The 26,345-nt window shown below is 48.6% G+C and overlaps 1 protein-coding gene across 12 annotated transcripts in view; it reads right to left on the reverse strand.

Annotated features, from left to right (window-relative positions):
* Tln2 (talin 2) overlaps nt 1–26,345 on the reverse strand; it is a 421,250-nt gene that overhangs the window by 37,463 nt on the left and 357,442 nt on the right. For 10 of the 12 annotated variants that reach the window (NM_001419941.1, XM_017596080.2, XM_063265536.1 and 7 more), the window contains 7 exons: nt 20,016–20,162; nt 17,401–17,502; nt 14,839–14,958; nt 9,039–9,185; nt 4,781–4,947; nt 3,204–3,387; nt 80–205 (listed from right to left, as the gene is read on the reverse strand). In NM_001419941.1, the coding sequence (NP_001406870.1) occupies nt 80–205; nt 3,204–3,387; nt 4,781–4,947; nt 9,039–9,185; nt 14,839–14,958; nt 17,401–17,502; nt 20,016–20,162 (993 nt within the window). The remainder of the gene's footprint in view (nt 1–79; nt 206–3,203; nt 3,388–4,780; nt 4,948–9,038; nt 9,186–14,838; nt 14,959–17,400; nt 17,503–20,015; nt 20,163–26,345) is intronic. The other 2 variants (XM_063265537.1, XM_017596083.2) reach the window with 1 other exon arrangement.

Here is a 26,345-nt window from a genome sequence, read left to right on the forward strand (position 1 = left end):
CGGGGAAGACGCTCAGATCTTCCCGACAGCTTGGTTTACGAGTCCCTCGTCCTCAGCCCCAGTTGGAGACCCACTCTACCTTGGCGGCTCCCTTGAGCTGGTACATGGAGGGGTCATCAGCTGGCTTGCTGGCAGCTCCCTTGGTAGCACCAATGAGATCGGAAAGGGCCTTGGCCACGTCTTTGATGGCATTTATCAGTACCACCTGAAACAGCAGAAGTCGTCTGGTGAGTGGGGGGTGACCTTCACTGCCGACTGCTGCCAGGGTGCAAGGATGCAGGGAGGAGGAGTCTGCATCAGCGGCTTCATATCCTTCACCATGACAACGCCACCCAGGAAGCCACCCTTGGAGATATGCGGCTCAGCGAGGCTGATCTTGCTGCTGCTGCTGTTGCTAATGATGATGATGAATCTAACTGAGGGGCTGGTCCCACTCCTGCTGCTTCTGAGACTCGTGCTAAGGCTGAGCTTGAAAACTCAGTGTGTTCCCTGACACTGAAGTGGAGACGGATGCTGCTGCTGGGGTCTGAATACACAGGCTCCTCGGTGACAATTCTGCCGACAGGCTGACTAGATGAAGGCTGCTGGAGCAGATACGATAGGTGCCATCACTCACCCTGAGGCACAGAATGTCAGTGTCCTGCTATGAGCAGTTAGGTCTCCACAGCGCTCAGCCTGCCTCTACCCTGTGCTCCTCTGCCCCACCATGGGCAGACGCATGGGTCTTTCTCCCTACTGAGAGGTCTCCCCTCAGGTCCTCACTTCTGCTCTCCTCTACCCGGAACCTGGCTCTTTTTACTCTCTGGGTTCAGCTTCAATGTGTGTCCCAAAAGATCTATCCTGACGACTCTAGCATAGGGCCTAACCCCTGAACACCAAACCGAATGCCCCTATTTTATCCTACAGCGGTTCGTGGTGCCATTTAATTTATTCATTTATCCACAATTTATGCCCTCCTGTGACCTGATGAGACTAGAACAAGGCCTATTCCGTTTCAACCTCAGAGCATGGTCTGGCATTAGGCGCATCTTCAGGAATAAATGGAGACACCGGCAGCTGTTCCATCCCAGATAGGACACTATCTCTATCGCTGGAGTTGGAATCTGAAGTGCCAGCCAAAGGGAGAACTGATATGAACTGGGTCGCTGCAGTAGAGCCAGGGGTGGGGTTTGGAATGGGCTCTGGTCAGTGTGACGTGACCCCAGGCTTCACCCTCCACGCTCCTGGGCTGGCTCCTCTACAAGCAGAATTAGCAGTGCCAGTCTCTCCCAGCTCATCCAATCGCTGTGAGGACCGACCGGGATAACAGACATAAAAAGTCTTTGGAAGACTCCAGAGCTCTAGTCAGCAGTGACAGAGAAAAACTGTGGCTTTGCAGCCCTCCGCCATCCTCCACACCCTCAGTCGTGTCGCCTCACACACAGGGCGGAGGGACCCCAGGCCACTCCTGCACCCACAGGCTGGGGTTTGTGAAGGGCTGCCTCTCTCCTGAGCCTTCAGCAGTGAAGAGGTGCAGCAGGAGAGAGAGGTATTGCAGATCAGGGCTGCTGTTCACATCAGCATCCCGAAAAGTCCTGTCCCATCCTGGTTGCTTGAGAGGTAACTGACACGCAGAGGGCACAATGTTTTCTGAGCAGATTTTAAAACATACTTGTTTATAAAACATTTTAGTTTTTATTAGTACTGTGTGTGCCACCACTCGGGTGTGGCAGTCACCCTAACCCTAACCACACTGTGGAGCTAGTTTCTTCTCTCACCCCTCTGTGGGTTCTGGGAGTGGATCTCAGGTTGTCAGGCTTATAAAGTGGGCATTTTACCAGCTGAGGTCTCACTGGCCCCGTTTTTGTTTTTGTTTTTTTTTTTTTAAGTGAGTTCTCATTATAAGTCGCAGTTACAGGTATGTGGAGGCAAAGAGCATGCTAAGAACTTTCACCCCAACAAATACAAGTAAGAGTTGAAGAACGAGGTAGCCCAGAAGGGGAAGGCAGAAGGAAACGCTAGGAGTTACTGAAGATTCAAGATGGTTCGAAGAACTCACTTTGGGAGTCTCTCTATTTTTCGTGCCTAATACATCTTTCAAAATAAAAAGTTTTCAGAAGAAAAAAAATCCCACAGCAATTCAAAACATTTCTCTGTGTGGAAAGATCCACCCTCTTTCTCCTCATAATCAGCTGAGTGAGAAAAGCTTGGAGTTTGTGCTTCCAACCTCAGCAACAGGGACTCCAGTCCGTCCGTCCGTCCGTCCTTCCTCCCTCCCTCCCTCCCTCCCTCCCTCCCTCCCTCCCTCCCTTCCTTCCTTCCTTCCTTCCTTCCCAGCAGGTAGGACAGCCACCTCAGGATCCTGCAGAAGCACTGTACAAACAGAGCCTCTGAAGTCCAGCGCTGTCAGAGGAAACCAAGCCGGGATAAAAAACCCAAGAAAGGTTCCTCACGGGGCTCCACTGTCTCCAGGACAGTGGTAAATAAAGGGAGGAGGAGGAGGATTCACGGGAACAAGGCTGGTAGCCCTGAGTTAATTAGTACAGTCACTGTATCCTCCTGGTCCTGAAGGACTAGACTGCAGACCCAGAGCAGGCAAGGAGGGTGGGAATAAAAGCACAGGGGCGTAGGAGATCAACTTGCTGCCTATCTGGCATGTGCCAGGCGCTGCTATAGACGGCGTGACAGTTTCAGACACCAAAGACTGCAGTGACTGTCATCTGGAGGGCACCGAGGCTCAGGTGGGTCATTTCAGCAAAACTACCACCTCCCAAACAGAAGTCACAGAGCAGAGTCCACCCACCCTTCTCGTTCCTCTCCCCTTAAGAGCCCTCCTCCCCCTTCTTTTTCCCCTTAACATTTCGATCTCTTGCTTCATGAAACTACACACTGTTCCCGCCTGGACATGGGACACTTGTCACTCCTCCCTCTCCTTTATCCCACCAACATCTCCTGCAGCCAATTATTTGCCAGGCCTGGCTGACTAGGTTCCTTGCAAATCCATGGGCCTGGCCCCTGAACTGTCACCACAGTCCATGTCTGTGTCAACTGCTTCCTAACACACACACACACACACACACACACACACACACACACACACACACACACACACACACACACACACACACACAGAGGTTACTTCTAATTTGCTTCTACCCCCTTCTGAAGCCTGAAGCAGTGTCTGTGAGAAAAGGAGAAAGGCAGTCCCCAGGCCCCATTCATACCTGGGTCTCAGGGTCATTGGAGCCCAGGCTGGCGGCCCCCAGCTTGACCACCTCGGCAAGCTGGGTGATGGTTGCTGCTGAGGACTGAGCTGCCTGGGCCAGCTTGTCTGGAGTGGATGCGGCCCCCGACACAAGCAGCTTTGTGTCTTCCACCAAGGCCTTGGCTGTCTTCAGAATGTTCTCCCTTAGAAAGCAGGGAGGCCAGAGAGACAGGGGAAACAGAACAAAACTTAGTCACTTGCAGTCGGGAAGGAAGGAAATTCCTTCAAGGGGGCTTTGGGAAGAGTGGCCCGAGTGGTCCACCCCCCTCTCGAGGGGAGGGGGTTGGTCCACGCATGTGAGGTTGGAAACTCAAACAGCAGGTAGAGACAGGGGACTGGGAACAGAGCTCCAGAGGGGAGCTCAGCCTAGAAGGTGAGGGCTCAGCATCTTCCTATGGCCCGCGTAGATATTTTCCCAGTCGAACTGGGTTGCAAGGGTGCACAGCTTGTTCATCTCCTGTGGGAATCAGAGCTTGTGGGGACAGGCTCCAGGAGAGACAGCAGAGCAGAGAATCTTCACTCCAGCGAAGCCCTCGGGTTGGAGAACGTGAATGGGTTTGGACACGTGATGAAGGTTTAGGGATCATCGGCGGCCAACATGCAGAACCACCAGCACCAGCCCCGTAGGTATTTGTTTCATGATGATGTTTAATATTTATGTTTAATATAATGAAGGCTCCAGGGAGGTACCCAGCTTTGGGAAGTAACTGTTAAAGATGCCCACCCCTGCCTCTCCTGGTCCTACTGGGTCTGCGGGCAGTCAGAGGGGCAACTCCCTGGTACAAAGCCAGCCTTTGATGGAGAAGCAGCTCATTCTGATGCTGTAGTTCACATTCCCCGCACAGAATCTTGTAGATTCCCTATTTCCGAGTCCTGGGCAGGGTGACCAACTGTGATCACCAGCTTTAGACAGATAGCTTTGTAGGTTGATGCCATTATGCAGGAGAAGGCAGGTACAGGATAGAATGAGGCCTGTGATTGGACAAGAAGGAAGGCTGGGCGGGAGAAAAGTTTTGGAGAGGCAGAGGAGGCCAGAGTGAGGAGGAGGGAGGCAGCTGAGAGAACGTGGCGACAGATGTTCAGATTCCTCTCTGCACATTTACAGGTTGTCATGACTGTTCTTAAGGGATGGATGTGTACGGGATTTTGTGTTGTCCAGATGGGCAAATTTATCTTATCAGCTGGATCAGAGGATACTGTGTGGTGTGTTCTTTCATGTGGCGACTTGAGTTCAAGAGTGAGTGTATGGTGGCTGGATATACCCAGCCTGCCATGGAATTGGGATGTGTATGCCTGGTGTGGTAGCAACCTGTCCTGGGAGCTAGATGGATAGAGAGATTGATGCCAGGCTCAGAGAGTAGCTGTCCGCAGTGTGAGATGGGATGGAGCTTAGTGGGTGAGACACTTTGTTGACCGAGATAAAAATATCCCGCAGGTGCCATGTGGCCCTATGGTGCCAGCTAGCGCGGGATAAAAGAAACCCTTATATATTTTATACTGAAACATAGTTTTAGCAGGCTAGAGTCTCCCCCATACCTGTGATCGGCAAAGGTCTCGCCATTTTCAGCATTCAGCGTCCCAGCTGTTGCAAACATAATGGTGGTGTCCAGATCAGCAATGATCCCAGAAACTGCAGTTGCAGCGGTGATGCATGCCTGGGTCCCCTTGTTCCCAGCCTGGAGAGCAGACAGCACCAAGGATACCTGTAAGATAGAAAAGGTGACATAAAGGGGAGCCAGGGAATGGACAAAGACAGAAAAGTGTACCGCCACTGAAAATATGGAATTCTTTCTCTTAAGAGCTGATGCAGCCCAGAGGTTAATGGTAGAAGGTTAGAGCAAAGAACCTGCCCTTTGGCATTCACAGGCCACCTGACTGTAGGCAGCCCATTTTCCTGCACCAAGCCTCGGCTTCCTTGAATGTAAAATTAAAACGTAACACGTGCAAAGTGCCCAGTAAGGTGTTTGAAGGTTGTGACTAGTCCCTGGACGGCAGTGTGCACCAAGTCACTACGATGCTTCTGACACCGTGCTGAGGGATCACGTTTAGGCTCCTGAGATGTGGGTGGCAGTTCCCACTCTTTTAGTTAGGTCTGGAAGGAACAACCTCTGCTAATGCTCATCATTCGCCTGGGTATCAGGACAGGTCGCTTTCCAGAGAGGATCCCACTGGGGCCTCGGCATGTCACCACCTACCTCTAAGTAGCATAGTCCTGAGGGTCCAGCAAGCTGGCTTCACCCCAGTACATTCCATATCACAAGCCCAGGGTGCCAGTTTCTATCATCAGCCCTTCCTGTTCCCAGAGACGACTTCTATAAACAGAGCGTGATTGCCCACCACTCTCTTCACAATCAAGTCACGTGTCTGTCAGTCTGCCATTAGCCATGTCTACCAGCTACTTAGGTCCCCACACATCTGCCTTCCTATTGTAGGTCAGTGCTTTGCTCTGCTCTCTTCCTCCAGCACTGATGTGGTGAGAGACAGCTCTAGGTCCCCTCTAGGATGGCTCTTTACTCTCTTTGCAGAGAGGTATCTCTGTCCAAGGATTCTAAGCACACTATTCCCGTCCCTCAAGACAGCCCATGGTCCTATAGATTAGAAACAGTGAGTCACGTAGTAGTTGAAGGCTCTTTAATCTCTGCCTGTATATACCCACTCTTCTTTTTTTTTTTGGTTCTTTTTTTTCGGAGCTGGGGACCGAACCCAGGGCCTTGCGCTTCCTAGGTAAGCGCTCTACCACTGAGCTAAATCCCCAGCCCCGATACCCACTCTTCTTGATCATGGCTGATCCATGTAAATGCTTTGTAACCATGTGCGCTCTCTCTCTCTCTCTCTCTCTCTCTCTCTCTCTCTCTCTCTGTGTGTGTGTGTGTGTGTGTGTGTGTGTGTAGCAGGAACAGATGTCAATCCCTGGGTTATTTCTCATTTGTTCACCAAACTTCTCTCCTGTGTGCGCGCACGCGCGCGCACGCGCGCGCACGCGCGCACGCACGCACACACACACACACACACACACGCACACACACACACACACAGGTTGTAGGGTGAGACACACAGAATGGGTTAAGATCTCTCACTGAAAGCTCACAGATTCTGCTAGACCACATGGATCTGCTTGTCCCTGCTTCCTCAGTGCTGGGATTATAAGGTAAATATACTTTGGAAGCACGATGGGCAAGCAGGAACGTCATAGCACGAATAACAGGCAGAGTTCGGGATGCTCTTCCTTGGGCTCCTCAGGTCTCAGGAGACTTGTGGGTGTAGTTTGGCAGGATGGACACAGGGATCATTTTCTCTAAGAGAAGCCCACAAAGAACTGTGTCTTCTCCTGGGATGGCTGATTTTAATTGCCGACTTGCCGCGACCTAGAGTTACCTGGGAAGAGAGTCTCAGTGTGGGAGTGTCTAGATCGGGTTGGCTTGAGGACTTACTGTGAGGGATTTCTTCCTTTTTAATTTCATTTGTATTCAAAGAGACCAGAAGAAGATGCTGGACCCCCTCCCCCACCCCCGGGGACTGGAGTTACAGATAGTTGTGAGCCATCATGTGAGAGCTGGGACTCAAACCCAGGACTTCTGCAAGAGTAACTGATGCCTTTGCCTCGAAGCCAACTCTCCAGCTCTGGAATCTTCCTTAACTGGGTAAACTGAGGCGAGCCCACCGTGGGTGGTACTGGGCCTGGTTTTGGGCCCTGGATTGTGTTAGAGAAAGTAGCTGAGCACAAAGCAAGCAGGCTTCACTCCTCCTCATCTCTCTGGATGTTACACAACCAGTTGTTCTAAGTCCTGGGATCCCCCACGAATGGACGGTAACCCGAATTCTGAGCTCCTTCTCCCCTAAGTAGCTTTTGGTCAGGGCATTTTATCACATCAAGAAATTAAGCTAGGATATCCCTCATCTGTCATACCCTTCCTTAAATGCCACTAGGTCTCACCAGGAAAAGACGAGTAAGACAGGTACAGAGCTGGGCTGGGAAATGAATGAAGCCAACAGTTTCAGGAAAGAACTCTTAGGCTGGGTGACAAAGGCCTGGAAGTTATGAGGTAGGTGTGTGTGTGTATGTAATGTAGGAGAGAGAGAGAGAGAGAGAGAGAGAGAGAGAGAGAGAGAGAGAGAGAGAGAGAGAGAGAGAGAGAGAGAGAGAGAGATATTGATTGATTTTCAGGGTGTAAGAAGAGCCCAGAAGCAGTCCCCCCACCCTCTGTGGAGGGCGTATAAATTTACTGTCTGGGCATCTACTAGTCACTGGGTCTAAGACAAAGGTAGATAAGGGGCTCATGGATGGAGGATACTCTACTTACACCCCAATATATGTAGGGATGACAAGATACACAGGTAGGGTGACCTGCAGCAAGAGACAGTGAAAAGGTGGTTGCTAGAAACTGGCCACGTCCCCCCCTCTGCCCTCCTCCATGTGTGCCAGTCAGGCTGCTCTGCAGGGAGAAGCAATGAGACCAAGGCTGGCTCAAAATGATCCTGAATGCAGTCCTCCCCCCACCCCCCCCCCCGGGAACCGGGTAAGGCCTTTGAAGGGAGGAACGGTGCCTTCCTCCAGCTGAGGGATTAATTCTCACTGTAAAGCCTAGAAGTTGCCCTGTCCTGTGGGCTGTGGGAAGTAGCCAGATGGTGGCTGAGCCTTGTCCAGGGCTGGCTGACAGAGCAGCCTCTGTACACAGCTTCCCATTGAGTGCTTCCTCTGCCCGGCCCTCCAGCCTAGTGGCCAAGTTTCTGAACAATGCAGAGCTCTATGCGCACGGTGGTGAAGAGGAACTGCAGAGCGTGGATGTTCCAGTCTGCGCTACTCGCAGCCGCAACAGCTGCCTCGGAAGGACTCCGACACAGAAACAAAGCCGGGGGCTTGCAGACAGGGGCAGCATGAAAGAGTTACCATGAAGAGTGGGTCCAATGGGGCCCTTGTTAGCTAGGGAAACCAACATCCTGGGAGGAAGGGATGTTGGAGGCAAGCACACAGTGGGTAGTGGCTGGTGTCTGTTAAACGTTTAATTACATACCAGGCAGAATGCCAGGCGCTCTACACACCTCGATCCTGCGGGTCACAGATTATAAATCCGTGTGCTCATTTCATGGGTGACGGTATCAAGGCTTGGAAAGGTGACATAATGGATAAGCTCTTCAAATTGTGCTGGCCACACCCCTGACAATCTTCCCCAACAGCAGCAGCCCTGAGGCCCAGAAGCTCAGGGCAGGTTTCTCCTCCACTATGGTACACTAGGGTACTGTCTAAAGGCACTGGAGCTCACTCTGCTTCACGGTATAGGGATGAAGAGGTTACATACCAAGCAGATGTCAGTCTTTTTTTATTTTTGTATGCTTTTGCCTTTGGAGTCAGGATCTCACTATATAGCCCAGCTTGGCTCTCACTTCAGCCTTCCCTATGCTGGGATTTCAGCCTGTATTGCTCGCTCTAGCTCTTTCAAATTTTTGGTTCCAGCTCACAGCACTTAGAAACTCTCCAGGAAAGGAGACCAACTGTGACAGGGTGGGCTGTGGCATCGGCCTTCCCCTGGTTGGTTCCTGATGTTGTAGGGCCACCTGTGAGGGGGCCCTTGACTTCCTCGAGGCTGCCTCTGTTTTGCCCTGGATTTCTCAAGTCCCGTGGATCACAGAAGGCTCTGTGATACCATCCTCACTTAGAAAGACCTAGGTGGTGAAGGAGACAGCAGCTGTCTTAGCTGGATTAATTTTGGTTTTGTCCCTACCAGAGCTGGTCACACCAAATGTCAATGTTCAGTGTAATGGCTATATCCATTTTACCCAGAGGGGACCCCCTTACCTTCTCGGTGACAGAACGGGCACACTCGATCAGCTCCCTCTTGGTGTAGCTGTCTGTGGGGCAAACCTGGAGGGCCCCCGCCTTCTGCACCAGGAAGATACAGCCATGGCCAAGGTCCTGCACGCGTGTGCGAATCTGGAATCCAATCTACAGAGGCAAATCCAGGAGAGGAAAGGTCTATGAGGGACCCTGCATGAAGGCCTGCCCTAGGTGGAAAATTTCTCTTGTGCCCTTTGGAAGCCCAGCTAGGAAAATTCCACTTCTATTTGGAACCCTGTCTGATGAGGTATGGGATTTTAGTTGATTTACCTTCCTGTAAAATGACTGTAAACATGCCCACAGCCTCATTAAGCGAGCCTGTGGCTCACTGGGGTAGCATAATGCCTTCCTGGTAGGTTTATCTTTTCTGAGGGTCTAGCTCATCTGGGTCCCAAGCTACCTGATAGGAATAGATTGTCCTCAGACTGAACTCTGTGGGACAGATGTGTTATTCATTCAGCAAACATTTACCGATCTTACAGTGTGCCCAGGCCTCTTTGATATGTACTGCTTCATGAGTGCAAAGTACACCACTAGTCCTGAGCGTATTTTAGAGTGATCAGATTTTTCTAACACCAGCATATTTACCAAACAGAATACCCCATCCCTGGGCTGTGCTGCAGGGTGACAGCAATCACACTGAGCCCAGGCTTCCTTTCTCCTGAGCCAGGTTTGACGTCCCCATTTCTAAAGGCTCAGCAGACATGGATTCTGTTTTTACTTGATTAAAAAAATTAAGAAAGGATCTCAGAGTTTAGGATGGCCTCAAACTGACTGTGACTGAGAATGAGTCTGAACTTCTGATCCACTTGCCTCCACCTCTCAAGTGCTGGGACTGCAGAAATGTGCTTTACTGCATCCAGTTTTTGTGGGGCTAGGGATGGAACCCAGGGTCTTACACATGCTAGGTAGGCACTCTAACCAGCAGAGCTGCATCTCCAGCCCAGGCATGCATTCTACTGAGGCTGCTGTACTGAGGGACCAGAAGGGGTAGTTTGTCTAAGAGAAGCAAGGAAGAGGAGAAACTTCACTATCGCTAGGCTGTCTCCTTTAAGCTGTACTGAATTCCCCCTCCACCTTCCCAAAGCATGCATTCCTCTGGCTCTGTTCTGCTCTGTGTCAGGTTTCACTGTGAGTTTGATAAACACGGCCAGGTAAGTAGCTAGAAGAAAAGCAAGGACTTGAAGCACGAGCCTGTGTTACTGTCAAGAATCAACAGCTGGAAGCCAGGGCTGCTTCGTCTATCCTACATCAGGAATATTTACCAAAAGGTCTCAGACACTGTACATAATCCTGGGGAGGTCTTGGCCCAGGGGGATGCTGTTTCCTGCTTTATCTCATTAGTCAAGCTTAGGGAAGAGTGGGTTGAGAGTGGGAAGGACTACGCCATGTTCTCTTTCCTACTATAGAAGTACGGACTGTTTCTAGGAGGGAGAGACAACTAGCAGAGACTTCACAAGAGGCAGAAAGGTGAGCCTCTACTCTCTGGATGTCTTCTAGTGTGTGCACTGCAGAGAGTCCTGCAGAGGCTCTCCATCACTACTGACTCTGTGATGTGCAACAGGAGGGGTAGCTTTCGGTAACATGCTATCTCCATACACAAGTCTGGACTGATGCAGCGACAGCATACCACCGCGAGGGGAAGGTATTCACCCATGTGGCAGCGATGCCATTCAAATAGTCATCATTCAAGACAGAGCCATGCCGTGTGTGGCCCAGGCTGGTCAGGAACTCTTGATTCACCCTGCTTCAGCCTTCCAAGTATTGAGACTATCACACTCATCTATTTTACAAGATACGTTAATGGCTTATATACTACATCAAGGGAATGCCAGGGGACGTGACTGACATTAGTTTCAAACTCAACCTGATCCTTAAATGCTTCCATGGAGTTTAATGCCAAGTATTCAGGGTCAGCATGCTAGGAGAGGTGGGAGCTCATACATAAAGCATGACTACAGGTCCTGAGGTGATGGGACTGCTGGTGACATCAGGGCAGAAAGAAGCAGCATGAGCAGCACACGATAAAACCCTCTGATTCAAGTTTTTAAAAGTGGTCTCAATAAAAACAGAAGTCTGTTCAGTTTTCAGAGCTTTCAGTTTGAATATATCTGAAATGAACCGATGATCCATCCCTGTCTCACATACTCTGTTAAGGACAAAGGGACAGTGCCTATGACAGCATTTGGGCATGGCACCTCTCATGCCCACTACTTTCCAGGTTATGGGGAGCTGACAGAACAAGAGGACCGCGGCAGAATCAACACGGTCTACTGGAAATTTCACTGGAAATTTTTATGGCTGGAGGGGCTTCCTAGAAAGGGAACACACTTTTAAGATCGTGTTTCAACTGATAAGCACTAAGAAATGCCCCATTCCCAAAGCAACATTAAACTTCTCAGCAAGTCTGGCTGACTTTGCAAGACCCACAGGGTGGATTGAATGTACGACCAGTGTTTATTATAAAGGAGTGCTGCTCAAAGATGCACAACTTGGGGTTTTAAGTTGGCAACGTTAAGGGAAGCATTGCTTGAGCCTCAAGAAAAACCCTCTGTTCGTTTCTCGATCAAAGAAAAATATTGTGGAGAAAACCATCTGCCTTTGTGTTTTAAAGGAAATTAAAAAAAAAAAAAAGCCCTGGTTTAGATCCGATTACAATGGGGAGGAGGGAGCACACCCCCCACCCCATCATTTTCCCTTTACTGGTCAAGGCAAAACAAAAATGAAATGGCTTTTTGAAGACTTTAAAGGCAACCAGGTCCAGAGTTGCTTGCCTAGGGAACCTTAAGAGAGCCAGACCAGGGTGACATCAGAACTTGTCGGATCCACTTGGAAAACATATCAGGGGAAATAAATAGGGTGAATAGGAAAAAGGCATCGCTTTCTCCCTACCCGACAGCTAGTTTTGGGGTGGGATTTTAAAGTAAAATGCCAGCGTGTACATCCATCCCACCTGAGTGTGCAGCCTGTAGTTCCTGACCTGGCACTTAACCACTGCACTCCCTGGCTCACACAGTGGTGACGTGACTTTCCCCAGAGACAGCGCTACAGTCGCTAAATCGTTTCTCCAGGACTTACATTTTGGGATTGTAGCTCCTAGGATCTCAGCCCCTCCCTTTTACCCTCCATCCTTTCCTCTTCTTCCTTCTCTTCTCCCCACTTCAGCAATCCCCTCTCTGTATGTGTGCTGTTCCATGACCCATGTATGCACACGAGGATGCCACTGGTCAACGTCAGGTGTCTCCCTCAATTCTCTTCACCTTATTCTTGGACAGTGTCTCTCACTGAACCAGGAGGTCAATGGTGTAGATAGACTTGCTGACCAGCAAGCCTAAGACACCCTCCTGCCTCTTCCTCCCCAGGACTAAGATAAAAGGCCTGTGTAGCCATGGGTGCTGGGGATCTGAACTCAGGTCCTCCTGGTGGTGTAGGATTGAGCCATCTCCCTGGCCTCTCTGTGTTCAGAAAGAAACCCCTCTTAATTTGCAAAGCTGCCAGGAGGGTTTTCACTTTTCTGAAGACTTTCCACAGTGCTACTAACAAAGCCTTGAGCTTTCCGTGGAAAAATAAACAGAGAAGGATCCTGTTTGATGTTCGAGGACAGAGGTCCAGCTTTTCCTGTAATTGTCACATTGTGGAAAACACCAGAATGCGGATGCAGTGGGGCACACCACAGGACTCTGAAGGAAAGGTTTCCCATTTGCCCTGCATGTAAATATTTTCACATTCTGGGATGTGGGGCCCTCTTGGAGATACAAATAACTCCCACAATTTTGGTATGTTAAAACAAAACAAAACAAAACAAAACAAAACAAAAAACCACCCTCTGTTGCTTCAGGGACCTCCTAACCTCCTCAGTTTCCCCCCCAAGCATCTGTCTGGCAAATGCACACAGAGAACTTTCCTGCACAGGCCACTGGTAATCTTAGTCTCTTTGCCATTTTTGCCTTTGGGTTGTGCTGCTCTTGTGTCTAGACTGTAAAATACATCTCAAGATGAACCACTGAAAACAGCAAGCCTTACTGACCATGTCAGAGGGTAAAACCCAGCACCAGCATGCAAGGTGATACGCTGTGTGGCTAGTGACACATTTTTTCCTTTGTTGGCTTGGTGCTATCTGTGACTCTGTGTCACAGCAAGGTTTCGCTTGCCCTGGCACGGCTTTGGAGTGGGCAGCTCATGAGAGCTTTGCCCATATGGAAAAGGCAGGCTAGAGTTCCAAATCCAGACAGATGGGGCTAGATCCCATTGCAAAGCTTCCCGTGGAGAGGGGTCCAAACCTCCCCGACGATCACGGTCTCTGTTTTTAATTCCCACTCAAAGCCAACTACTTCTTCCCTTCGTTCAAATGCTCCTGACCACAGCACACGTTTGTTCTACTTGTTTATGAAATTCAAGATTACATGTTGATAAAATGAATTATACGTCTAGATAAATTACAGACTAGAATTATAGTCTAGTACTAAAACAGGAAGACTATTAAAAAAAGAAAGGAGGAGGAGGAGAAGGAGGAGAAGGAAGATGGAGACGAGAAAGAGGAAGCGGGGGAAGCTGTGTAAAAGCAATCTAGATTCAGTATTTTTCTTGATGACTTAAGATAATTATCACAAACACAATTTATTCATGCTGAGGTCTGACTGACTACTCTGGAATCTAAAGACAGGAGCGTGGTTAGAAACCGAAGGAACTCCATGCTAGAAATATATATGCACCTCAGTACATATATATGATAAGCCTGCTCACATGCGTTGTTATGACACATGTTACGTTAGAGAGTGGTGTGCTTTGGATCTGTGTTTCTACCGTTGCTTCTAAAAGCCTTTGTTAGACCCACCAGGTCCCAACCAGCAGCACTGGGGAGGTGAGCGCATGTCTGTCATTCCAGGGAAACAAGCAGACCAGTCACAAACCTGTGGCTTCTACATCCCCAAGTGTTTAAGAAAATACTGAACAAAGTTTCCACTCAATAAACAGCTCGCTTCTCACGGAATGTGGTTACCTGTATCTTCCTGTGATCCTGTAGTCCCTCCATCACTCTGTATCTCAGAGTGGACTTTCTTTCTCTAAGGAGCCAAATGATTTCTGGGGCCCTAGACACCCTTTCTAGGTGCTCACACTGACAAAGCTTCCTCCAGGCCCTCTGCGTTCCCAGCTGTGCTGCGCGGTCCTGCTCACAGCCTCCAGAGATGACTGCTCCCCGACAGTGTGCAAACTTGCCACTGTAAGGCTCTTACGGGTACAGACTTGCTGAGGCCGTGCCTACACTAGCCTCCGTGGAAAGGGATAAGGAAAGCAGGCGGGTCCTGAACCTTTGTGTCATGCAAGCAGACCTTTTTCAAGAGAGGAGATGTGAAATCCCACATGTGGGCCTTCTAATATTTTGGGGAGCCTTTGGAAAGCGTGAGCATGACTGAGGGGAGCAGGAAGCAGGAAGGTGGCAGCTCCAAGTCTGGGCATTTGAAGGGTGATAGGCAGCTGTAAGGGCCTGGCAGAACCCTTCCATCTGAAAGCCACTCTCCAGGGCACCCTAGTTCTTGGGCAGCTGGCTTCAGCAAGGGTCCAAGTTCTGGGCACAATCTGGGGCTATCTGAGTGAAGCTGGGGCATCAGTTGCACAGTAATGGGGCATGAAACGTGCTCCTGGCTGTTGGGCTGGAGTTTTGTAGAACTAGGCTATGGGGTCCTCCCCTCTCCTCCCCCCACCCCCCAGGAATGGGCACCATGTGTTTGCTTCTTAAGATAGGGGCTTTAAGGTGGCAGACCTCCTCTGGTTCGGCGGTGGCTGCTGCCATCTGGCCCTGGAGAGCCAGGTGCCCATAGTCAGTGGTCATTTGTGAAGCCAGGCCTCCCAACTCCTCCGGGTTAGTAACCGACTTAGTCATCTGGAAAAAGAAAACAAGCAAGACACAAATACATACACACACATACACAAAGAGAAGCATCAGAACCACGTGTTAATACCCTGGGACGCCAAAGGATTTCATTCACTTTTAGCCCCTGGGGAAGGTGAAGACCAGACCTTGCATAATGTCTGGACAATGGGGAGGGCAATTCAAGCAAAGCCCATGCTGCACTGCACACAACAGGCCAGGGCTGTGACTGCCCTGCAGCAAAGACCAGATGGGCACATGCTCAGCGTGCAAGGCGGTGCAGCGTGGAGCCAGGTCCTCAGGGCCCAAGCTCAGGGAGAATGGCTATGGGGTCACTAGAGGAATTCCCACGAGGGAACACTCTAGGGAATGAACCTTGTGAGAGGCATAACCTGATCCAGGCTTCTGTGAGGATCTACACAAGAGAAGGATCTGAGGACAGGGCTGTTAAAAGTCATGAGACCCAGTGGAGAAGCCAACACCAGGGAATGAAAGTCTTGGGTAACAAAGCATGGCAAGGTGCTTCTGGAAACATGGTGGTCCACCACGGCCCACACAGTCCATGCATCCAGTCTGCCCGCACCTCAGAGTAGCACGTCTCAGTTTGTATTATCCAGCCTTTACTTCTGCTTTCTGCCATGAATAAAAAAGTCACCTAAAAGACAGTCGTTGTCTCTTTTCCAGGAATCTCACTCCTGCCCCCTCTCTTACTCTTTAAAAAAAATAATTTATTTTTATTTGTAGGTGTGTGTGTGTGTGTGTGTGTGTGTGTGTGTGTGTGTGTGTGTGTGTCCACACCGCAATGCATGTGTGGAGACCAGAGGACAACTTACAATTGGTTGGCTTCTTCCATTGTTTGGGTTCCAGGGACTAAACCCAGGTCATTATGCTTGGTTACAAGTATCTTACCTGCTAAGCCACCTTACTGGCCCCCTCTGTGGTCTTCTAACACCTCGATTTAAAAGGAAAAGGTCTCGTAGCTGAAGCTGTCCTTGAACTCAGTGTGTAGCTAAGGATGACCTTGAACTCCTTCCCCTTCTACTTCCCAAGGGCTGGAAGCACCAAGCACGTGCCGCTTAAAAGGCTTTTGAAAAGCCCCTTTAAAGGACTCCTTATCTCCTGAGGTGGGTTCCAAGGAGTACAACTGGCATCCCAAAAGAATGAAGTTATACTATGAGCTGTTCCATTTGTGCCTTGACAGTAGAAACACAAAAACACTTCATCTAACAGCTCTGACCAAAAGTGCCAGGCTGACCACTTCAGGATGTCATATACTGGAGGGTGGGCTTGTTGGGAATCACAGGTGCCAAGGGATGAGACAGCCTGGCTCAAAGCCTGGCCCAGAAGACTCTCCAGAACTTTAGAAGGATGCCCAGAGATGCCTCTCAAGGATCCCGTTGCCAGACTGCGTGGTAAGGGATTTGTCCCCTGTACTCCCCTGAAAGGATGGGCCTGGGATGACCTCCAGCTTGCCAGAACACTCAGAAGTGACCGTGACTACTGCCCTTCTTCCTCAGGCCACATTCATTTAAGCAGCAGGCCAGGTTCAGAGTTCCTATGTGTGAGCAGAGCAGGCAGGGAAGCCTTCGTGGTCCAAGCTCAACCTCTAGTGGACACACAATTACATGACAGAGCCAGTGAGAGGGGTGACTTGGCCACTCCAGCTAGGCCACTGCAATTGCTACTTCAGGCTTATGTGGCAGTTCTCTTGAATTTGGGACTTCAAGTGGAGAGGAATGTTTTCTGTGTATGCACTCTCTGAAGACCACATCTGTCATCCTTCATGTAACTCTATAATACCAAGAGAGTACATACAGCTTCCCAGAGCCATTTATGAAGACTCATCTGGGACAGTGTTGTTTGCATCATGTTTCAGTGAAAAAAAAATCCATTATTCTCAAAAGCGACAGCTTCTGCTGTCAGGAATTAGGAGAAAAATAAACCACAGGAATTTGGCCTAAAGGACTGATGGCTTGAGTGTTACAATTTGATTTTGTCAGATAGATTCATGTTTTTACTATTTTATTCCCAAATATCTTCTCTTACACTAGAATTTAAACCTATTAAAACGCCTTTCAGAGATGAACAGGATTCTCTTCTTTTTACTGTCACCTTCTTTCTCTTTTCCTACCTTCTCAAAAGCTCTCTCCTCCCTTTGTTCTCTGTGTTCATGCCCAAGTCTTAGTCAACTTTAATTCCTTCCTCCTGGGGCTTCTTCTATACCTCAGGCAACCAGAGGGACCACAGAGAAGAGGTAGGAGCTGGTATCCCGGGAAACCAGCATCATAGGGAACTGGGACATGGGCTGGTTAATTCTCTGACACAGATCCTAGACTTGAGGACTCCCATGGTAGCAGGCAGAAGGGGAACTCACATGGGTGGGGTGTGAAGACTCAGATGGCAGTGGGTAGAGGGAGAACCCACAGTGGATAGGGCCGATCCTTTTCTTCTTACCATTTCCTGAGCTGTGACGGCAATGGCTTTGGAGTATTTAACCACAGTCGTCTGGTAGTCAACAAACGTTCCCTTTGGTTCTGGAGGTGTGCCTTCATCCAGCTGTGGAGAAGAGGAGAGCTCAGGAGTCATAGGAAGCCTGGCCAAGTATAGGCTGTACTTCTAAGAATTAAAAACTTAGGGAAAAATAGCCCTTAAGAGGTTTCTTTGGTTCAAACTCAACTCTAACTTCTCCAATCGGAATCGCAATGGAGGTACACATAAGGCATCCAGGGGGCACAGGCAAGATGGAGTGCCAGTTTTATCTTGCAGGAGTGGAAAGTATTTTAGAGGAATAACGATTTAGCTAGTCTCACCAGGTAAGGAGGAGGCTGCCTACAAAAACAGTAGGGAAGGAATCCCAGGAAGGGGACTGTATTCAAGCACATGATGCTAAGTCTGGTACTTCCAGGGAAATCCAGAGAGCAGTGGAAGCTGAGGTAGGAGAGGAGGCAGAATCTCCATCACCAAGGACTTCCACAACAACACTACAGTCCACCAATATCTGTGCCCAGGGATGCCCGGTGATGATCCAAGTCAACATCGGGAGGAACTGGAGGGGAAGAGCAATCTTTTGACTGCCTTGCCTCCTTAAGAAAAGGGCAAGGTCACTGTGAGAGAATGGGATTGAACAGTCCCCTGGATGTTAGATCAGGGTAGGTAATGTGATGGCTGATACTGATAGCCAACTGGACAGTAGAATCACCTAGGAGAAAGACCCTGAGCACGTCTCTGTGGGAGTTCTAGAGTCAGCTAACTGAGGTGGGAAGAATCCAGGAGTCATCAGAACTGAATGTGGGCCATCCCATGGGCTGGGTGGTTCTAAAAAGGAGGGTGAGCTGAGGGCCAGCATTCACACCTTTTTCCCGACTGCTGATGCAATGTGACCAGCTGTCTCACAGCCACGGAGGCTTTCCTACCGGGCTGGACTGTGTCTCGCAAACTGTAAGCTAAAATAAACCATTCCTCCCTTAAGTTGTTGCTTCTTGTCAAGTATTTTTCAATGATCAAAGTAGGTGACACAGAAGGAGCTTGTGGAAAGCAGCGGAATCCCCAGCTTGTATTTTACAGGAAGGAGAGGGAAACCCTTCGTGTGAATCCCCTGCTGCCAGCAGCTCCTGTCACTATCTGAGACAACAGGCTTACTTCTCAAGAGGGCAGCTGGGCCAGTGATCGCAGCTATGTGGATGCTGCTATGGCAGCATAAGGCACCACAATGAGCAAGGCTGGTGGGCTAGCAAAGAAAGACTTCAGGGCCTGACTTCTACTCTCTGGGGACTTGTAGGACATGTCCTATCTTTACATTAATACTGAGAAAAAGAAAAAGAGGACCATTTGGCTTTTAACTGTTACCAAGAAACTCAACTATTTAACATCCCCTGTGGACATGTGGTTTGTTTCTAAAGTTCTGGTGTTCTGCTATTTTGAAAGTCAAACAAACCCTGAGCCTCATCCAGTGGCCTCGAGGAGGAGGGGAAATTTACTCATTGTCTGCTAAACCATCATATTTGAAGCATGAGCAGCCCATAGTGGACACGGATTGAGAAGTAGAGCTTCAGGTCTCTGGAGGGAGACACAGTCTAACCCAGGCTTGCTGCTTCGTTAGAGTGACGATGACAATGATGATGATGATGATGATGATGATGACAATGACAGGTTGTGGAGCCATTATTCTAATGACCTCCAGGGAAATATTCTTTTATGGAGACAGAGACAACTAATGCTTAACTCAGCTATTTATGACTGTGTGTTATGCTAAAATACTATACTGATATATACATTATCCAACCATAGGCATTCCTCAACAGACACTATCTAACACTATTGTCTGTGATACTGTCTAACACTAAACTGAAAATTAGATGTTGATGAACAACTGTTTAACCCAACAATATCAAAAGAACATTGTTAAAGACAAAACCCTTGGAGGGAAGTAGAAACCATGGAGTTGAGACTCTCTTCAGTCTGAAGCATTGACAACTGATTGGTTGATGAGCCAGAAAATGACTTACGTTGTCTCCTATGCCTGTTGCTTATGACAGCTCACCAAGACCTTTCATACACACTGTTGAATGGTTTATGTGTTTAAACAGATACCAAAATGAAAGATTTTTGAAGGTCCTATTAGAGATTCCTAGGGCCTACTCAATTGAGACTGTGACAGAACAAGACAGGAGTAGAGTCAAGGATCTTGCATTCTAGAAAGTTCTTCAATTCCAAAGTAGTCATTCCAAAGGCCAACACCTGGAAAGCATTTCCTGACTCCTTCTGGAGTCTGTTCCCTAACACAGCTTCTAAAGAGGACATGAAGGGTAAATACTTATTTCCATTTTACAAACAAGGAAGCCAATGATACGATGTCTATTTTTAACCATAACTGGGAAGAACTGTGCAGTAGCTTACAGAGCTGATGAATCGATAGTAAAGAAAAAAAATATGATGGATATATGAGTGGCCACCTGCAGCTTGTTGGTCTCAGCCTTGACTGAAAGCTTCTCAGAGAAGACCACGTAGGGATGGTATGTGAGAGAGATGGAGACGGGATTGGAAGGTTCTAGGAGCTTGTGTAAGCCTACCTTGCTCATGGCCTCTGCGATGGCGTCTACCATGCCTCCCACCAGCCCCACCTCACTGGCAGCTTCATTCAGCGTCACCATAATGTCATCCACAGCTTCCTTCATCAGCTGTGCAGCCTCTGTGATGGCGTCGTGGGTGTGCTGTGCCTGAGAAGGAAATTAAAAAGGTCTTCAGTAGCATGAGACATTGCTCACCCTTAAGAATCACTTGATGTGCTAAGAATAACCCTAAAAAAGTCAGTAGACAAGGCTGGGCACAGTGTTGTATGTTGAGAATTCAGCACTCAGGAGGCCCTCGTGTTTTGAGGCTAGCTTAAGCAGTATGGTGAGATTTGAAAACAAACAAGCAGGCCCCTGGAGAAACCACACCCTGGCAATCAGTCACACAATGTATTCGAAATGTTTTCTTTCCCCGACTTCATAGGTTTACTTGCAGAATCAAAATTAACCCCCCCTTTTTTTTCAATAATAAGAGAAAAGAAAAATGTAACATCAAACTGTCAAGACTAGCTTTATATGCTGCTATGTTCAGGATGGTAGAGAATGCTACATGTTCCCAAACACAAACTGACACATTTATTTAAAAAAACCTGGTGATACAAAGAAAAAATGTTTTTCATAACAAACGTACTTCTCTTCAACAATGCCCAGCACGCCATCATTCTCTTTTGATAAATAAGTCGGATTATGGAAGTGTCAGTGCATGCAAGAGAGATACACTGGCAGAGAGCCTAACAGGCTTTCGAACCAGGCTCTAAGCTATATTGCTGGAACACTGGCAGAATTGACGAGGACAGTCCACCAAGGGCTGAAGCCCTGCAGGGAATGCCCAAGTATCCACATGTTCCTCAGTTAGCTTCCTGGACATTTGCCGGTGTTAAGGGTGGAATTAGGGACTCGAAGTGAAAGAGTGAACGGATATGGAACAATGCCAGTGCAGATACCTCACAGGGCAGGAAGATACCTCACAGGGCAGGAAGATGTTTGGGGAAGAGTTATGCTATAGGTGCAGAAAACCTAGGTTCTAGTTTTGCCTCTACCACTGACTAGCCACACGACAGAGCCTGGCCTCCTTTTTAGCAGGATGGGGAAGACTATAAGAAGTCCACTTCTAAATGCCTGGTAGACCAGGAAGGTGCAGGTGTCTTACCCCTAAGAAGGGCAGGCTATCAGGAACTCTGCCCTTACTCTGTGCAATGTAACAATGCCAGTGACTTAAACATCAGAAGGGCACTGTCCTCATGCACCATACCACAGCTCAGGGGTGTAAGCCTCCTGAAAGGTCTAAGGTACCGCGTTTTTACCTTGGTGGATATGAAGGAAGGAAAGCCAGTAGCACTTAGAAGACGGGCCCTGTGTGAACTAAAAGGCCCTGGGAAGCAAGAAGAGTTCCTCAAATATGGTGTCTGACAAGAAACGCTGTGCTTGGGCTGTCCTTGACGCCTGTTGAGGAACCAGCTTGACTCCACCTTAGGCTCAAAGGCATCTTATAGTAAAGGCTCACGGTTTTTAAAGATTAAATCTGTTTCTCAAGGATTGGGCTATGCCCCACCTGTAATCTTAACTATAAATGGTTCTGCACTGTCTGTTCCAGGAAGGGCAATAATGTCTTTGTTTCAAAAACTTGCTTATAGCCATCTTGCAACTCTACTCTTGTTTCAAAAAGTTATATGACTGCCCATGACCAGCTGGTTATGAACACTTGTTATTGTAACTGGCTACCTTGTTATGACCACCTTGCAACATGTCTTTGTTTCAGGAAGGACTACCTTGTTACAATGTTCTGCTCCTGTAGCTGCCTATTTTGCCTGCCTTGTCTTCCCCATATCCAATGCTGACCTCCTGAGCCCCACCTTAGGGAGAGGTAGCCCATGTATATGAGCAAAAGAGGTTGCTTTAATTAACTGATTGCATTAATTATTTTTGCCCTGATAATCTGATCAGTGGTCTTTCGTCTCCCATCTTCAGGATTAATGCTGTCCAGACACACAGAATTCTGACTTTGGGACAGAAGTGAGTAAATTCATGATCTAGGCTTATAGCCGACTTTACAGCACGCAGTAAAACAGAATGTGCAACTGCTTTATTGAGTTACGAGCCTTAAAGGTGGCATTGCTGTACAGCACTCTCTAGAGAAAGCTTCCCATTACCCAGGCTCAAACAGAAGGGGTGCTTTTTGTTTTATTCTGTGTCATAGCTACGGTGAGAACACTACTGACACAATTTTACAGGACCATGTTAAAGTTGAACACGTTTTGGGAGAGAGGTGAACAAGAGCCAGTCAGAGAATTACTTTCAGCTTCAAGGGTCTTAGGAGTGCAAACTCTTAACAGGAGTGGTGCAATTCTGAAGAGAGACGCTTGTGCTCCTGGCTGACAGACCATTGAAATAATGCTCCCCACATCGAGGGGAGGAGAGGCCCTTGGTCCTGTGAAGGCTCGATGCCCCAGTATAGGGGAGTGCCAGGGTGGGGAGGCAGGAGGGCGTGGGTGGGTGGGGGAGCATCCTCATGGAGGCAGGGGGTGGGGGGATGGGATAGGGGGTTTCTGGAGGGGAAACCTGGAAGGGGGATAATATTTGAAATGTAGATAAAGAAAATGTACAGTGAAAAATGAAAAAGAAAGAATATAGATAAAAATTAATGCTCCCCAGGAAACTGGAATCTCCCCAGGGATTTCATGCTGGGAGAAGGAGAAGGCTGAGTCTTGGTGCCACTCAGAGATGGAAGCTGTCTCCTAGAAAGAGGTTTCACACAGTTCTGACAACTCACCAGTCAGACCACCTTGCAGGACAACGATGACAGTTGGGACCATACCATAGCCCAGATGGCTTGGTTATACTTCTTGCCCTCTACATAAACCTAAACTTTAAAGATGGACTTGAGAGTTATAGGACCCCTTTATTTTCTCTTCTTCCCAATGTGGCTTCAATGAATGAATTATCCTCTGTCCCTCACCATTCCTTGTCTTTTTTTTTTTTTTTTCTCTTTTCTTTTTTTCGGAGCTGGGGACCGAACCCAGGGCCTTGCGCTTGCTAGGCAAGTGCTCTACCGCTGAGCTAAATCCCCAACCCCCATTCCTTGTCTTTTTAACTGGCCCACTGAGGGTGAGTGGACAAACCGAGCTTGTCAGCATACAGCAAAGCAACTTGGGTAGGCACCCAGGGTGCCATAGAAGAGAACAGATTCAGGGTCTGATACTAACCACTTTGAGAATGAGAACATAATTCAGGGAGGGTATCAGTAAATTACAGAATGATCTTTGAACCCCTCAGTAAACACCTTTGCTCTTGGATAGCCCAGCGATAAACTACCTGTCTAACTGGGGATAAGCCGATAAATCCTCTAGGCTTACTCTCTTTCCTTTATCCCTCCCTCCCTCCCTCCCTCCTTCCCTGTGTGTACATGCACATGCTCACATGTGTGTGAATGCATGTGTAGGTCCATGTGCACATGTGTGTGGAGATAAGAGGTTTATCTTAGGTCCTCCTCTTAATCACTTTCTACCTCATATGTTGAGGAAGGGTTTCTCACTGAACCTAGAGCTTACTAACTGGCTAGCCTGGCTGGCCGGTGACCCTAAGGCCTCCAGTGCTGGGTTTACCTGTATGTACCATGGGACATGCTTTGGGGTGGGGGGGCTGGGAATCTGACCTGAGGTCTTTATTCTTGGGTGGCAAGCACTTTACTGACTGAGCCGTCTCCTCAGCCCATGCTCTTCATAGTTGAGCTTTACAGATTTCAGAGGGTCAGCTCAGAGGTCACCTCCTCTGTGGCATCCCTAGGCATGCCCTTCTCACCATGCCTTCTCTTCTCTGAGCTCAGGGGCAGGCTTCATCCTCATCGAACAGCCTGGCCCTAGTCCATACACTGTGGGCTGGCTAAGCACAACAGCTTCAGCCATCCAAAGTCATAGCAGGATCTCTATGAAAACACACTTTAACAACCAGCAGCCCTCTGGGAAGCAAAGTGAGCAGGGCAATAATGAGGTCATTATCTTAGGGTCTGGAGCAACTCTTTTATTACCGCTCCTCACACACGAAAACCCACATCTGTTCTTTTTTGGACACATGTCTGAAGACAGCTTCCTTCCAGATGGGACTTCCACTACGAAGCCCAGGCCAGCAGGCAAAGACATCAGAGCAGTTCAGAAAGCGGGAGAAGACGGGAGTGGGTCTCAAACTTTAGGGGTCGGGGCAGGCAATGATAATTGGAGCTCTCTGGGGGTGGGGGGTGAGCATGTGGCTTGGCTTGAGTATTGCATAAAGCAAACGTGAAGGGGATTCTATAGAAGAGAAGCGGGGAGAGATGACGCATCTGGAGCTCAGGGGCCACAAGCATGTGCCTCTGTCCTGTCTTGATTTATTACCTACCTGATAGGCACAAGGGTATCAGCACATGCTAGCCCCAAACTTCCTCATGTAGCTGGAGACCTTGGACTTCTGAGCCTCTTGCCTCCTCCTCCCAAGAGCTGGGATTATAGGTGTATGTCACCACTCCCAGCTGGAATAGAATCCAAAGCTTGGTGGATGCTGGGCAAATGCTCTACCAGCTGAGCTGCGTCCCACAGCCCTGTTTTTACACGCTATTCTCATTCAGATTTAACATCGCTGCTTAGTAGAGGAGACGAAGAAATGGATCAGGTTGCTAGCAAGAGGTAGCCTGGGGATTTGACTACTTTTATGTTTGACCCAGACACCAAGTGTTTGCTTAACCAAATCAAAACTACTGATAACTACTTAAGATGGGGCAGAGGTCTTTGTTATTGGTCACCACCTGTCATATCACACCATCTGATGTAAGAACTAGTCTTAAAGTTCTAGTCACTACTTTCCTATGGGAAATGTCACTGTGGAACGCGGGTACTGACTATGAATGTGGCCAGCCATGAGGGTCCTTAGGGAGCTTTGAACTCACAGTCCAAGCAGATATACCAGCATCTTCAAAGCCCAGAGAACTCTTACGTAATAGTCTATTGGCACTGAAAGCTTCATGTGAAGTTGGAAACACGTGGCAGGAAAAAAGCACCAGGGACAAGCCTGCTCCAATCTGAGGGGTACTGCAGAGGGCTTGGCTCAATCTCTGGACTCCCACTGCTGACCATCATAGTCAAAGCTGTGTCCACTGTGTTTTCAGTCCTACCCCACTGTTTTGGTAACTAGAGTTATTATTTCCAAAAGACTTTGAACGTTTGGAGGGTTGAGACTGGCTCTTAATTAGTTTAGTATCCAAATTATACCCTTAAAGGTTGCTAGGTACATGAAAGGTTGGATGTGGAAAAGGCCAGGTCTCTCTGCCCTGATCCTGCCAGTAAGCAAAGCCACTTTTACAGTTGGCTGCTCTAACAATGTGGATTAAACGGGGGCTCACAACTACATGTAAGTCCAGTTCCATGGGATCGAATGCTCAGTTCAAACACTTAAGAACACCTCTGTTAGGCATGGGCATGCACACGCAGGCACACATGCACATACATAAGTAATAAAGTATGGATCTGTCAGTATTAGTTGTCAACCTGACACAGCCTAGCCCCACTTTGAGATCTCGGTCGAGGGACCGATTGTCTTTATCAGGTTGGTCTGTGGGTGTGTCTGTGACAGACTTTCTTAATTGAGGGCCCAGTCCACTTTGGCTCACACCATCTGTAGGCGGGTGGTTCTGTGTGTATAAGAAAGCTGGCTGAGGATTGGAGTGGAACTATCTGGGCAGGTAAGCTGCATTCCTCCAAGGTTCCTGCTTCTTTCAGGCTCCTGCCTTGAGTTTCTTCTTGATTTCCCTCGGTGAAGGACTGACTTGTCAGTGTAAGTTATTCACTCCTCTAAGTTGCTTTGGGCCACAGTAACAGAAACAGGTTCTAGTGGCAGGTAACAGTGTTTAAGGCCACCGCTAGCTACCATGCCTCATGTGAAGGTCATACTCCTTAGCAGAGAAGATGAGATGTGCCAGTGTACCTTTGCCCGACTTCTTGTCCAGATGTGCTCATCTGCATATTCCAGACCCACCAGGCTGCTTACAGAAGGCTCTACATTCTTTTTGTAATTCCATGTTACGTCCACGCTGCTGCTGAGTTGTTTATGTGTATATGTGTGTGTCTGAGTGTGTGCATGTGCACCATGTATGTGGAGACCAGTAGAGGCCACTGAGTTATAGGCACTGTGAGCTACTTGATATGTACTTAGAACAGAAGCCAAGCCCTTGACAAGCACAATAAGCACCCTTACCTCTTAAGCCACCTCTTCAGGTCCTGTTACCTCTTAAGCTCTAAGCAAAATGCAGTACAAGGTCAGTCATCCACGACAGACTGCTGCCGTGTCTGGCTCTTAAAAGCGACT

Source organism: Rattus norvegicus, chromosome 8 (assembly GCF_036323735.1).
Source record: "Rattus norvegicus strain BN/NHsdMcwi chromosome 8, GRCr8, whole genome shotgun sequence".
Lineage (NCBI taxonomy): Eukaryota > Metazoa > Chordata > Mammalia > Rodentia > Muridae > Rattus > Rattus norvegicus.